The sequence below is a fragment of the Vitis vinifera genome, chromosome 1, assembly GCF_030704535.1.
Source record: "Vitis vinifera cultivar Pinot Noir 40024 chromosome 1, ASM3070453v1".
In the NCBI taxonomy this organism is placed as follows: Eukaryota; Viridiplantae; Streptophyta; class Magnoliopsida; order Vitales; family Vitaceae; genus Vitis; species Vitis vinifera.
This window is the reverse complement of record NC_081805.1, coordinates 6,140,268-6,154,450: the sequence shown is the minus strand read 5'-3', so window position 1 is coordinate 6,154,450 and position 14,183 is coordinate 6,140,268. Positions and strand designations below refer to the sequence as shown.

The window sequence follows — 14,183 nt, the reverse complement described above, 5'->3', positions numbered from 1 at the left end:
TCTTAATTTAAATTTCATACTTATTTGTTTTTATAAATTATATATGATTTGACAAGATTTCTGATGATAAGAATCAACAACTCTTATTTCATTGTATAATACAATTAATTTAGTTGCATCAAGTATGGATCATAGGAAGAAAACATAGATAAACCATAAGGTTTGAACTTTCTCTCATTTACTATACTTTTGTTTTGATTGTATTAATGTTCCACATTAATGTTTAATCTTATTAATTGATTTTTTTATTTATTAATTTCATCTATATGTTAGTCGGCAAGACATATAATTTTGTTTATTTACTAGTATAGGATGTGGAGATTAACGGTAAATGCTAAAGAAAGAAATTCTTATAACTAGTTGAAGAAGCCAATGAACAAAAAAAAGGTTGTGGAAGAAATAGAGTTTGGTGGATTGCTTCAGCTATCATGTATTGAGCTAAGGCATAATCTATACAAATGAATGATCGACCACTTTAATATTGTGCATTGTACCCCATTGTCATCCATAAGCTAGACCTATGCTGCGAGTTGTTTCATGCCATAAGTAAACTCAAACACTCAAGAAACCAGTTGGACAAATAGATTCACATATCTTACAACCAACATAGTTTTTTGTCCTTGAAGCAAAAACAACTTGATACATTGAAATTACTAGCTAATATATATATTTACTACTTCATTTGGCTTCTAAGGTTTATTTATAACATTGAGTATTCTATGAATACAACATTATAACCCACAAATGTCACTTTCATTCAATTTTTTGGTGAATTAGGCATATCATAATGTATCATAATATTAATGTATTTGTAGTGTAACTATAGTACATTTGTATCACCTGTATTTTATATAAAAAAAAATAATGGTTGTACGAGAATCTTTTTAAAACTAATTGGCATTCAACACATCATACCAATAGAATACGCATATAAAAATGTAACAAATTCATTAATAAAAGAAATTATAATTCAATCATTAATTGACATCCAACACATCTAGTGCATTAAGAAATTAATTTATAAAACATGAACAAAGCCGAAAAAAAAGAAAAAAAAATCATAAATGAAAAAACTTATTATATAATCCAATCATTTCATTTCATTGAGATTTTTTTTTTCACTACAAATTTTTTAAACATTTAAAAAACTAAGTTTTTTTTACAAAGCCTAGTAGAACATAATTTCTAATTTCAAAGAAGAAAAATACAACATCACAATAACCATAGAAAAAACAACACCAATTGTAACCACACCATTACAATAATACATCTTTTTATTTATAATGCCAAACATGCTAAATATCATAGCAACAAAAAAAAAACATATAAACAAATTGGGGGGTCAATGTGGATTTAACTGTTCAATAAGACTATAAATTGATTTTAAAAAATGCATAAATAAAGTGATTTCAAACAAACACGAAATAAATGTTTTTTTTTTTTGGGTGTGACATTTCAAGTGGTTTCAACACAAAGCTAAAGCAAAAAACCTTTTTAATGAAATCTTGATCAACTTCCACCATTGCATCCAAAACAACAAAAATCATATCAAATAATCAAACCACAAAAAAAAAAAAAAAAAAAAAAAAAAAAAAGCCTTGACAACATGCTACATCAAGAATATGAATATTTTTTCTCAAAACCTCCTTCAATCTATTATATTTAATCCTTCGAATTCATACTATTAAAGTCAATCCCTCGAATTCATATTATTAAAGTCATAAAAAATGTAGTCCTAATACAAGTTCTAAACTTTTTTTATTTTGAAAAAAAAATATTTTACAATAATAAATATCTTCTATCAATGCTTTAAAGAAAAAAATATTTCTCTTCTACAAATTTCTTATTGGATTTTTTCAAGAATACACACAAGAACAATAAGCTTTTTGGATGTTATTCTTATTCACTTCATGAACTAAACTGTGGTGCTTTTTTCTTTTTCTTTTTCTTTTTTTCTCCTTTTTGGGTAGTTGAAGAAAAAGGGAACCTTTATTGTAATTTTCAAAAAAGAAGAGATCCTTTTAAGTGATTATTAGTCGCAGCCCATGGTAATTTTCCCCTTTTGCGAAATATAACGACTAATGTTAAATAACTTAAATCAGAGCGTCCGAAGCGGCGCTTTCCCGCGGAGAAAACTTCAAAAGTTCGCTCTCTCTCTACACTCTTCTCTCCTTCTCCCTTATCAGTCCGAATCAAAGAACTCGATGGCATTTCTCCAAGGGTCAATCCCTTTTTCCTTGGAATATCTGCATTTGAAACTCTCTTCAGGTAAAGCATCTCCCTGTTTTAGGGTTCAGTTTTCACTAACTCCAAGAAAAGAAGTGGGATGCGATTTTGCTTCTTGGCTGTGTGTTTTGATTAGGATGTTATTAATACAGAAATGGTTTTAACGGGTTTTTGGGGTTTGGGGATTTTGGATTTGGATTTTAAGGTTATGAATTAATTTTGTTTAGCGTTTTATGTCTGATTGTTTTGTGTGGGTAAATTGGTTCAGGTTAGTTGTGGGAATAGAAATATGAAGAGAGTGGGACTGCTTTGTTTGGTGCATCAACATAAAGAAAATGAATTTCGAATGTTAATTGAGTAGTCTTCCAGAAAAAATAAGATATGCTTTTTTAAACTTCTGTTTCAGTTAGCGAGTTTTTGGTGTTGGGGCAGGAGGGATTAATTGTTAATGATGGCTTGAAATTGTGTTCATTTCCAACATTCATCAAATACCTCCTTATTTGTGTAATCAGGATTTTGTTTTTTAGGAGGAATAATCTTATGAAGATATCAATGTAAGGAAGAAGACCGCTTACAGTGATTGACAATTTTTCACGACATTTGGCTTTGACTTCTCACAATACAGGTAAAACTAAAACCAAAAGTGCCTATGCTCTTTGTTTATGCCAGTTTCAAATTACTGATAGCATTTGAGTTGCTTATTGGAGGGGGGGCATAGTCAATTTTATTGGACTGATGAGGAAGCTTGGTCAATATATTTAGTTTTCAGAGGGTTTTTTTTGGGCAATCTCTATTTTGATCAAAAGCACTCTTTCTTGCCTTCCAATTGACCGTCCGGCCGTTTTTCCTATCCCTAGGGGGTAAGGTTGAGGCTGGTTGAGATCGCTGCACATTACTGAAGAAGACCCATCTTGTGAGGTAGCCATTTGTTTGTTTGGATAAAAGAAAGGGAGGTTTAGTTAATTATCATAAGATTATTTGAGCTTAATTAGGCTTTACTTGGGAGATCAGAGATGATTTTGGAGATTTGCAGAGGAGTGAGGCCTTTTGTGGAGAGGAGTTATTCAAGGCAAATTTGGGAAAGAGGAAGGCAGTTGGATCTCAAAGGAAGGAAGAGAGGGGTTAGGTATGAGCCTTTGGAAGGCATCAGAAGAGGATGGGATGCTTTCAAATCTTGTACGAACATTGCTATTGGTGATGGTGCTAGGACAAAATTCTGGTTTGATACTTGGTATGGAGTTTACCATTTGAAGGACTCTTTCCCATTTTTTGTTTGGCATTTCCCCTCATAGAGAGGTGGAGGTCACTGATTTTTGGGAAGGAGGATATAGTCATTGTCGGTTGGTTCTTTGCTATTGGAGAAATTTCTTTGACCAGGAAATGAAGTAAGTTCAGGATTTTCTTCAGCTTATCCATTCTGTTGTTTTAAGGAGTGTTTGCTTGGATTAGTTAGGAGGAAGTTAGCAAACAACAAAAAATGCTCAGTTAAATCTTTATATAGTTTATTGACTTTGAGAGAGCAGTCCTGTGAAGGAGATTTGGGTAACACTGTCATCTACCAAATCCAGTTTTTTGGCTAGGGAATTGGCTTGGGAGAAGATTTTCACTTCAGCTTAAGAAATGATGATGGCCTTTATCTAGTTGGTGTTTTCCATGGAAGCAGGACGAGACATTGGCTAATCATATTTTCATTCACTATGGTATAATTAGCAATTTATGGTGTCTGGTATTTCTCTGTTCGGCATTTTATGGATGCTTCCTTTGACAGTTAAGGAGTTGTTATTAGGATGGCTTGGGAGATTTGTTGGGAAGCAAAGGAAAAAATTTTGGTGGCTGGCTCCTTTATGCTTGATATTGTTTTTATGGAAAGAGTATAATAGAAAATGTTTTAAGAAAATGGAGAACATAGAGTTGATGCTGAAAACTCTTTGTCAATTATTTGTAGTCTTGGTTACTGTGATCCCTGATCATAACTCAACAACATTATTGATTTTGTTGATTTTATTAGGAGTTAATGTCTTATTATTTTCTTGCCTTTGGCACTCTTTGTCTACATCCCATAAACTTAGGTTACGCCTCCTTTTGTTAGGTGCCTTTATTTCAACATTTCTTTGCTTTGACAAAAAAGATGATTGGAGCTTCTGTAGTGGTTGAGCTTGAAACTTTGACGCTCCGACTGCACCCTGTTCCTTGATGCTGCTCTGTTCCCCTTACTCAAGGAGCAGATGAAGCAGATATATAAAAAATTTAGTAAAAGTATCTTAGCAGCTTAATTCAAAATGCATCTTGAGGCCACTTATTTTTCTGTGTGTTTTAACCATTGCACTCATCAGTTGTCAATTAAATCCAAGGTAGAGCCTTGTGGAGGTACTGACACTAGAATTTGGATTATCCAACTCCATTATTTTTTGCTCTCTGGTACTTTGAAACAGGCATTATACAAAATATATTACATGTGATCTCTCTTGTCTCTCCACTGTCTCTTTACCTTTGAAAGAGGATCTGGGTAAAACATTAAAAGCCTGCCCCAATTGTGGGAATGGGGTGCTTTTTAGTGAGTCCTAAGATGCAACCTTTTATTCTTATGAGTTTAGAATCAATCCATGGTAGTTGGAGAATCAGACTCCTGTAGCTCAAGCAACACTCAAGACTGGGCATGAACAGGTTTGTGTTGCACAATCCAAACTGGATCCCAATGTTAATTAACATTAACTCTCCCAGCATTGTCAATGATCAAACAATCCTGCATTTTGGAATGGTATTTTGGCAGGAAAAGGAAAATGAGATGAAGAGAACTACCAGTTTTTAAGAGGCTGAATGAAAGAAAGCTTGGATTGGCTCATAGCATTGCTATGAAGAATAAAAATAAAAAGATAAAAGGTAAAAGATCAAGCATGATGCCTAAAAACTAAGAATAACAGCTTTTTCACTACTGTTTTATGGGAGGTTTCCAACACTTAACTTCCTATTGGTTCATTGTTTGAGTTAGTATCAAATATTGCAGGTAAAGCAAGGAATTGGTATATTACTATGGTAGAGAAGGAAATAGTATGATTTCTTGCTCACACTGATTGCAGAGAAATATATGTGGAATTTCTTCATTATTTGGAATCTGAGCACACCGTGTATGCTGCCAAACTTCACAAATATCACATGATATCATTCGTTCACCATCATCATCTTTAGCTCCACAAGGACAATCCACAGTGCAGTTATTATGACCACTCTCATATATCCCCTCATTGTTGATTCCAACCTTGCTGTCATTACCTTCAAAGAGAAGTTCACTGCCTGCTTCAACTAGCCCAAAAACCAAATCTGATCCCTTGGCATTCAAATTCACTATTGACTCCACACAGAAGCTTCTCAATCCCCAATAAATCTCTCTAAAGTTCCTTTCAACTTCTAGCTTAAGCTCATTGACGGTAGAATTATCTTTGAAGATGATACACTCAAATGGTGGAAGTGCCTTTTCTATTCCATCATCATCCTCATCATTGTTTCGTGATACAACTGTACAATAGAGCTTCAAGCCCACTTTGACTTCTGAAGGTTGCCCCCCACAATATTCTTTGATTAGATATTTGGTGTCAAGAATTACCCGTGCAGCTACAGGTATTGTACTAAATATCCCTGTGGCAACCGTCTGCTTTTGCTCTTTTAGGATGTTTTTGTACAAGTAGAACATGTCTTTCATTAGTTGAATCCTCGTGATCTTGTAGCGAGCCTTCAGTTTCGAATCATTCATGGCCAAACCTTCATCACTGGGAAATACAGTGGAGATGTCTTCTAAGCAATACTCCAGAACTTTTGTCACTGGGTTTAAGCTGCGTCGAACCAAGTAATTCCCAACTATGTGGTTTCCCAGGGATTTCAGCACAAAATCCAGCAAGCCAGTGTCACCAATGTAGGCCCGAGCAGCATCACGAACCTCTTGCCTTGAGACCCACCTAAATTCAGCCCTCCTTAATGCTTCAACAATCACCCTTGCTGCCATTTCAACTCGCTTTGGAGACCATCTACAAGTAGTTTCCACTGAGATTCCTGGATTATATGAATCAAGACAAGTTTCCTTTGGAAGGCGGGATTTAAGCTCTAACATGAAATGAAAGAGATTGCCAACTGTCACCAGTGAATGATCCGATAATGTTTGATACCTTGAGAAGATGAGTGGAATGTCATGGTTAGAACTGCCAAGATGATGGATGAGTAAGCACAATGGCATGCCTTGTATAGCATCTATGGCCTTCTGGTACATTGGTTGAGTAACACCAAAGCTTCCACGCCCAAAGCCATATCCCCAGCGACCAAACCAGGGCTTACTGTAAGCTACTCCATGGAGTAGCCTCAAATCCATGCCTTTCTTCTGTGAAATGTCATATATACTCACTTTCCTACCAAATGAAACAAAATTCAATATCAAAGCTTTATTTAAATAGATCGTTTTGTTTAATCATCCTTGCTTTACACTTTCTTTTGGAACCTTTTCTTCTCTTCTCCTGCTATGTCAATGGAATCCTCTGTAAATTTGATCTTACAAGAGCGCCTTTTATAGGTTGAAGATGGACTTCGGAACTTGGATGGGGCTTACAGAGAGCCTCTACATACAGGAGATTGGATCTGAACGCCACAAAAGCCTCAGAAGCCCAATTCTTGAAATTTTTCTTAGGTATATAGTGTTTCTAAAGAAGTGTAATTCAAAACCCGCATTTGATTCCGATCTTTGTATACCACAGAAGCGGATTCTACGGGCAGAATCCACAGTTTAATGGCTTAAGTTTTTTTTTTAAAAAAAAAAAAAAAAAAAAAAAAAATCAGTTTCAATATGGCGGCATGCATGCAAATAAAACAAAGGGACAGAAATGTGATTTCGGTTATACTTTTAAAGGACACAATTAAGGAACCTCCAGTATATAACGCATGGGAATACATGTGTCCGAAGTTTAGAAGTAAGGCTGACCTTGCCCTCAGACTGGTGCACAAACGGTCCCAAAAATCCATGATGTGTCGCCCAGCCAAGTCTGAGCCCATTTCTAGCCCATTCACACACAGCAAATGGCCGAAGCCATTGGAGTGAATGACTCCATGCATCGCATGCCCCTCAACTCCCACTATGCTCCTCTCACCCTTCCTCGAATCAGGCCCTTCATAGTTGCTGTCATGGCCAAACACTGCCTCTGTTTCCCTGGAAGGCACTACAAAGTGATACTTCCTATTGCATATCATATGGTGCCCCCAGCCTGAGCTTCAATGACATGGATAAAAATGTTTTAATATTGAAGACTTGAGTTATGGTTATGGTGATGGAAGAAACTAGAACATGGGGCATTAGAAACTTTACCGACATATTTGCAGTGGTTGCAGTGACGGTGGGTGGATGCTCCAATGGGCTCTTCAACCACAAACAGCAAGATATGGGCAGGAGGGTGGCTATGAAGCTCGAGCTGAAACGACCAGCATAGCATTCCACAACTCATGTTACTCTCTATATGCCCAAATTCAAGGAGGGCCGCCACATTTTCACGGAAGGAGCCTTTGAACTCAGCAGGGTAGCCTTTTTCTCCAAAGGTCTTGAATCTAAAAACCCTGTCTCCTCTCTTCCTTTTCTTGCAGCCAGTTAGGTCCAACTGCGACATGTCTGATTCCCAAAATCAAACAACACCCAAGACCGACAAGTGAAAAAGGTGTAGTACATACATATACTTCTTGGATCACACGCTTAGTGCCTATAAAAAAAATTGGAGACGAACCCCTAAAGAGCACATCAGCTTTATCAAAATGGGAATAGAGATGGCTCACTATCTGCATGATTTCTTTCAAAAATAGACTCCCTTGCAAATCTGTCGCTGTGTCATATGCAATGACTGGCATTTTGAAGTAAATTAATGGCCTCATGCTTTGGTCATGCAACCATTCAACCATTAAAATCCCTTCAGGTTCCGGCAAATTCTGTGGTCTGCTGGTAGAGGTTGAGCTTATCTTAAAGGAAACAGACATAAACGCAACGTTTCTTGGCCAACTACCTTTAAGAGGATCCTTTATACACCAATTCAAACCATCCCCTCATTGATTTTATTTTTTTTTTCCTTGGCTTTTGTTTTTGTTGCAAGTGTAGAGGAAAAGTGAAAAATTACAGTAGACGTTTGAAATATTGATGAAATACTAGTTAAAAGTTTCTGAATCAAATGGTTCCTATTTTTAAGAGGATTATGGTTACCGAGGTCCAATCAGATGACTCAATCCTGGAACATTGAGTTTGTTGCAGAAATGGAATTGCCAGCATCTCAACTTTTATCATACAAGAAATATTAAAAAAAATTAAATATAATTATAATTGGTTAAAAGGATAACTAAAGATTTGTTAATGGAGACATAATACAAGAGGCAATAATACAAGCACATGCCCCGTAGTTAGTTGTACAGTTTTGTTTCTCTCACCAAGAATATCATAATGTCGGAAAACCAATTGTCATAGATTGTTTTCCTTTCTTTCTCTTTTTGTCTATTGTAAATACTTTCTGTGTTTTATTGTTTGCTTACCTTCTATACAAAGAAACGTTGTCATGATTGATTCTTTCCCTTCGTCCATTGTGAGCTGATTACTACTCAAAAAGTGCTATTTGATATCCTATAATTAATTCTTTTAAACACTTTTGAGTAGTAGTTTAGGCCTTTTAACTCAATTGGCATGTTAAGGACCCTTAAAAGGAATTTTAATCACTTTGTGTAAATTTTGGTGTTTTTGTTAGTATTTTGATCACCAAAGCAAGTCAAGACTGAGGAGAGCTATGAGGAATCTTGGGCAAAGCTTAGAAGTCATTTGCCAAGAGTAAATCCGGATTGCAAGGAGAAAAAGTAAAGAGAATCTGCCATGAAGCCTATTCTTGATGACAGTCGTAGCAGCCACTTTTGGAGCACTTTCTGAAGTCCAAATGATGCATGCTATATACCATTTCAAAGCTCAGGAAGTCAACAATACAATGCTTCAAACGGTGTGCAATTCGGAGTTGAAACGAAGAAGTTGCAGCCATTACAAGCCAATCACTCCCAGCTGAAGGAAGCATTTTGCAAAGTGTTGCGAAATCACCCTTTTGTTGCGAAGTGATTTCGCAGCCTTTTTGAACAGTGTGATATTTCTCCTTCTGACGATGCCCGATTTATGCCGCGAGAAGGAAGCTAGGAACCTCAAGGTGGAAGCCAGCTTCGCAGCCCTGTGAAGATAGCTTGGTGTTGCGAAATTATTTCGCAGCCCTCTTGAGTGTCTGCGAAATCTCGCAGACACCATTTTTCTCCTGCGAAATGGTTCCTGAAGCCTCCCGATATTTGCTACCGACATTGGGAGATATTTTCCATTAGATTTTTATTGTCTAAATCCCAAAATACTCCTTGTAAACCACTAATTACATGATTCCTTAGCTTTTAAGTTAGTAAAAAGACTAAATATCTATGTAATAATTAGTTTTATATTATGTACATATATATACCTCTCGGGAGCCTGTTCTCAGAGAGGAGTTCTTTCTGTAAAAGTTTGGGTAAGCAAGTAAAGTTTATTTCTTTCTACTGCCTTACCTTCTCACTTTGTATTTTTTACTTATTACTAAGTTATGAATTCTCTGAGGAATTTTCCCCAGAGAATGAGTAACTAAACCTCTAGTTCCTTGGAGCTAAGGTTGCCGGGGAAGGTTCCAAGTGCAAGAACGCAGAGCTCTGTGATTTTAGCTAGTAATGAAGAGGAAGTGAAATCCTTTAGTGATTTCTATGTTTTTAGTTAACTTAAAACACCTTGTAGTCATCTGGGCCAACACTTGGTAAGGCAAGTGATTTCCAACCATGGAAATGCACTAGTTTACCCCTTGCGAGCCTTTGGGAGGTAACTTCAAGGTAGGATTTTCTAGAATAGCCAACACTTGATAAGCTTTTGGACTCCTAGGAGACATCCATTAGTTATCTCTTGCGAGCTTTTGACGGGTAATCCAAGGTTAAAGATCACCTTGAATGGTTAAGGCTTTGTGAGAGGCTTAAACCATTGCAAGTTGCATCAGTGAGAGAATTAAAGTGAAATCTAATTGAAGGAGTCTCTGTACAACACCGGTTAGAGATTTGACTATATGTTGAATCTCTAACGCGAGAAAATGAACCATCTGACAGGAACTATGTCTTTTGCATGAGGAACCACCCCAGTGAACCTAAATCTCCAAGGAATGCTTTTCTTCCTAAATTATTCCAAACTTCTGTTATCATAGTTAGTTTAAGTCTCAACCTTTACCAATCAAAGTTTGTGTTTTACTTCTTAAGCTAACCATGAAATGAAACAAAACCAATTCACTTGGAATTGGTATCATTAAGAGCTTGTTAATCTTTCCCAATGGACGATCCTAGAGCCACTATACTATAGTAGCTTTTTCTTTGCTACCCTAGTATATGGTGTTGTAGGTTATAAATTTTGTTGATTACTCCCTCAATCAAGGAGCACCAGCTGGACACAAATCAGCTGAGACACCAATTGGGCACGAATCATGAGCGACCCTCAATCCATTCAGATTGTTAGCCCTTTTTACTGTCAATGACCATTTGGCTTGATGATATCGATTTTCCCCTTTGGAGCCATCAAGTTCTTGCAACAATGTGAGGCTATGGTTTGGTAGTGTTCCTCTGTGGAACGAACACCATCCATCCAAGGTGCTTTCATAACAGTTGATGAACAACTCAGGTCAATAAACTCATAGTATATTGCTTGGGAAAGGTAGAACCAATTCTACTTTCGTGACTCTTAGCCTCTATGAGTGAAGGAATCCTAGTTCAAATGGTTGGGTGTAATTGGACTACTATTAAGAAGATTTTCACATCACAAAGTAAAGCTAAGGTGATGCAATACAAGCTCTAGATCAAAGCCTCAAGAATAGTGGTCTTGCTATAAAAGAGTATCTTATGAAAATGAAGACCTATGTAGATATACCAACATCAGTTCGCTGTTACATCTTAGAGGAAGGGTAAATCCTATACATTGTAGCAGGATTAAGCATTGAATATGATTGGGTTTTGGTGTCTATAACATCAAGGGTCTAGCCATAAAAGCTTTAGAATGTCATTGCTCTTTTGCTAGCCTATGAGAGTAGGCTTGAACAACACAATGTAAACGTACATGGCTGCTTACTAGCTGCAAATATTACTATGCAGTAGCAGCAACGAAGGAAATTGGTTATTCAAAAACAAATCCAAGCCCTGGCAATCAATTTCAAATCTTCCAGAATAATCACGGAAGAGGCCGAGGTCACGATGGAGGTCCCAAAGACTAAGAAAGGCTAGATCCCAATGGCAACTTTATGGTAGTTTTGTCCACATTGTATAGAAGTTCTATTATCGATTTAGTTCAAAATTCGTTGGACTGTCCAATGCTAATGGAGTTAAAAGTTCTAGATGATCAAACAATTCACGTATGACAATCATAATAGCTAACCATAACTTGGCAACTGAGAGTAGTTGGTTCTTAGACTCCGAAGCACCAATGAGGTTACAAATGAACTTGCTAACCTGAATACATTGGAGCAACTAAATAAATTGGGAACAACAAGCTACATGTAGGAAATGGTGCATGTTTGAAAAATTGTCATATTGGAAATTCATCTTTAGCATCGAAGCACTCCTATAAATATTACATTCTTCAAAATTCACTCATTTTCCAAATATTACTAGTAATCTCATTCATGTCTCACAATTTGCTAAAGATAATAAAGTTTATTTTGAATCTTTGTTTTGTGAGTGATCTTACAATGGTGGAACTATTGCTCCAAAGGACACGAAAAGGAGGACTCTTATCAATTTCCATCATCACCACTGTCTTAGCCCATTCTCATTCAAATTCCACTATTCCATCTCAACCAAGTTCATCTCAATTAACCTTTGTAGATCCTAGTAGTCATGTTTTCCTTTCAATCAAGTGTCAAGAGTCCTATAAACCTTTGCATATCCTAGTGGTCGTGTTTTCCTTTCAATTAAGTGTCAGAAGTCAAATAAGCATTAGCAGCCTTGTTTCAATATTGATGTCAAGTCTAGTCTTAGGTCTAGGTCTAGGTCTAGGCATGCTTTAATTTTTTGTCTAGTGTCTTCGTTTGAACTTTGGAATAGAAGGTTCAGACATCCCACATCAATGATTTTAAATACATATCATATCTAATTATAATACCAAAGTTTCATCAAAAGTTGTTAATTTTATATTAAATATCATTTGGGAAAAAAAAATCATAGCTTACTATTTTTTAATTTCTATTTCATAAAATTATTATTCCACCCATTATTGTGCACGTAACTTTTACCCAAATTTTACGATAAAAGTTTACAATAAATTGAACTTCCTTTTTAGCATCTTTTAAAATATTAATTTACAATTGATGGTAAATTAGACCCTTATATTAAGAACCAATTACAGTTACAACATCTAATGGTAGTTTAGAGTAGAAGAAATCCATACCATTAGCAAGAATGCATACATTATAAAAGAATATTTTAGTAGCCACATTTGCTTTTCAAATAGTTTTTTTACTAGCTAATACACTCTTATAGAAAGCTTAACTTCTGAAGCACTTTTTGGTGCAAAATATTTATCCATTGTTGAATTTTTTTTTCCATTACTTGTTATAAGATTTTGTATTTCTTAAACCTCTTATAGAAAGCCTAACTTCTGAAGCACTTTTTGGTGCAAAATATTTATCCATTGTTGAATTTTTTTTTTCCATTACTTGTCATAAGATTTTGTATTTCTTAAACCTCTTCTTCATATTCTTGCATATCCCCTTCGAAACTCTAATATATATGGGTCATACAATTGTTCATACTTATAAACTTCTTAAGTTGTCTTTTTAAATTTCACAAACTCCTATAAAGAATTTTTCATTCAAAATCTAACATAAAAAAAAACCAATTTACATAGTTCAATATCACATTTTACTTCAACAAGATGTTATTTCATTCTATTAATTCCCTTACTTTTCACAACCTTTTGTGATATAAAAAAAAAAAGTTCTCCTTCTATTTGCTTAACTTTGTTAAAAAAAGGTGTCATGCAAGGTCATTCTTCACTCTAACTAATTGTAAATTTTTGGTTTAATCTTAAGCAAATGATGGTCAAAATAAGTCATCAACAACTGCATTGATACTTATTATAAATTAAAACTTCCAACTTTCTGTGTCAAGAAATTATATGATATCATGAATCAACTAAACAATAAGCATCAAGCATACAAACCAAGTTTTGAGACTTAAAAGTATACATTTGATCTAAATGTAATGATGTTAGAGGACGCAAAGCATGGTATATAGGAACCAATTGGTACATATCAAAAGGCGGAACCAATTAAAGATATCATATGTACATTTCTAGTCTCATGCTTTATATGCAATGACTCGAAGTGCAAATATACTATATCTCAAGGAATTCATAATTTATGAAAAGTGGACTTCTGTTGAACAATGATGGCAAAGGATGACCAATGAGATCCTCTGAAGGGAAATTGTAAAGTATATGGAAACTAAGGAAGTCATCAAGACAGACCCACTAAACTCATGGCTTTTATGTACACTAGGTCATAGGAAGGTTCAGAGCTATACTAACAAGGATTTAACCAGTTAACCAAGAGAGTTAGATTGAATAATTATTTGATTCCTTTGTGCTCCTAAATAAATTTTTTAAAGCTCGTCTCCCAACATAGAATTTGTAGCTCCATCAAAGATAATAGGATTCACTTTATGATTAATATTGTTGAGAATCCATCAAATCCATCACATTTAGAGTGAGAAAAAAATAAAAATAGAAAGAAAATTCAACCCATAAAATCATGGAAGATATTGTTTTGTGCCACAATAAGACATGTATCCTTGTTTTAAAAAAGAAAAAAAAAATAGCAATTACAATGGATGTATATCATCATGCCTACCTAGTAACCCATTTAAAGAGTTTGATT

At 35.3% G+C, this 14,183-nt stretch overlaps 1 protein-coding gene across 3 annotated transcripts; it reads right to left on the bottom strand.

Moving 5' to 3' along the window:
- Positions 1–4,912: 4,912 nt before the first annotated feature.
- On the bottom strand, positions 4,913–7,935 carry LOC100244077 (PHD finger protein MALE STERILITY 1). Of its 3 annotated transcripts, XM_019222733.2 has the most exons (4): positions 7,568–7,935; positions 7,187–7,466; positions 6,384–6,620; positions 4,913–6,245 (listed from the first exon to the last, which is right to left on the bottom strand). In XM_019222733.2, exons 1-4 carry the CDS (start codon positions 7,860–7,862, stop codon positions 5,255–5,257), a joined length of 1,803 nt encoding a protein of 600 aa, XP_019078278.1. In that variant the 5' UTR covers positions 7,863–7,935; the 3' UTR covers positions 4,913–5,254. The 3 variants fall into 3 exon arrangements, with proteins under 3 accessions (XP_019078278.1, XP_002281717.1, XP_059595301.1); XM_002281681.4 differs by having other exon boundaries at positions 4,913–6,620; positions 7,568–7,934; XM_059739318.1 differs by having other exon boundaries at positions 4,913–6,620; positions 7,187–7,471; positions 7,568–7,658.
- Positions 7,936–14,183: the final 6,248 nt, after the last annotated feature.